The 1,118-nt window shown below is 32.8% G+C and overlaps 1 protein-coding gene across 1 annotated transcript in view; it reads right to left on the bottom strand.

Annotated features, from left to right (window-relative positions):
- LOC115067901 (protein LEG1 homolog) overlaps positions 1-1,118 on the bottom strand; it is a 14,220-nt gene that overhangs the window by 6,295 nt on the left and 6,807 nt on the right. The window contains exon 6 of the mRNA XM_029556997.1: positions 223-461. Within this exon, the coding sequence (XP_029412857.1) occupies positions 223-461 (239 nt within the window). The remainder of the gene's footprint in view (positions 1-222; positions 462-1,118) is intronic.

Below are 1,118 nucleotides of genomic sequence, written 5' to 3'. Positions count from 1 at the left end.
TATATTTATATTAGTACAGTGAGAAAAACACACAGTGACAAATTATATAGCCATTTTGTTAATTCATTAAATGTTAAAAATGTTAAATTCTTTAACTTTTCTTCTTATATTCACTTTTTCTAATAGTCAATGACTAATAATCGTGGTTGGATGAATTATTAAACATATTCATATCTCATGTGACTGATTCATTTATGTTTTATTCATATATTGTTATCATACCTGTGACTTCATTTATTTTGGAAATGAGTGCCACTGCCGTCAAAAGGGCTTTCTCCCGCGTGCTTAAGTCATTTGCCAAAATCGCATTCTCTTGGTCTGTGAGTAGCCTGTGTGGAAAACCTACTAGAAATTCTTCTGAACCGTTAAAGTGTGAGCGATATCTTACTGCCTCACAAAATTCTATAGCAATTAGAAAGTCCACGGTGAAATTTCTTTCAGCTTCAGAAAAATGTTGTGATCTAGAAGAACATAATTAACAGTATGTTTTTAAAATCCCTTTTTGATACAAACCAGGCTACAGATATTTCTTTTCTCCCACATACCTTGGAGTTACTGTGTAACGTACTGAAGATTTTACTCATCAGAATCTAAAACTTCAGGATAGTAAACTATTTACTATGCCTTTTTTAATGTACCTAAATTGGACAAAAATCTCTTCAACAACAAAGAAGGGATAAATTTTGAAGTATAATTTTTTTAAAATATGGAACTTCTCTTTTAAGTTAATTAAGTTTATCCCTCTTTTAAAATTTTTTGAATATATGGAACTTCTATTTTAAGTTCATTAAGTTTACCCGTCTTTTAAAATTTTTATTCTATTTCTTAAAATTACATGTATATATGAGGGTATGTGCACGAGTGTGGTTGCCTGCAGAAACCAGAAGATGGCATCAGATACCCTGGAACAGGTGTTACAAGCAGTTGTGAGCTGCCAGACGTGGACCCTGGGAACCTAATCCTGGTCCTCTACAAGAGCACATTCTTAACTGCTGAGCCATCTCTCCAGCCCCTCAAATTCACCTTATTATTTTCTCATTGCATTTCTTCTCTAATTTCCATCATATTCACTTTTCTCGTTATCAATGATTTTCTACACAAAATCTCAGGGAAAGGGT

This window comes from Nannospalax galili, unplaced genomic scaffold (genome assembly GCF_000622305.1).
Source record: "Nannospalax galili isolate Female #2095 unplaced genomic scaffold, S.galili_v1.0 scaffold327, whole genome shotgun sequence".
Classification (NCBI taxonomy): domain Eukaryota; kingdom Metazoa; phylum Chordata; class Mammalia; order Rodentia; family Spalacidae; genus Nannospalax; species Nannospalax galili.
The sequence above is the reverse complement of the archived record's forward strand: the minus strand, read 5'-3'. Positions and strand labels throughout refer to the sequence as shown.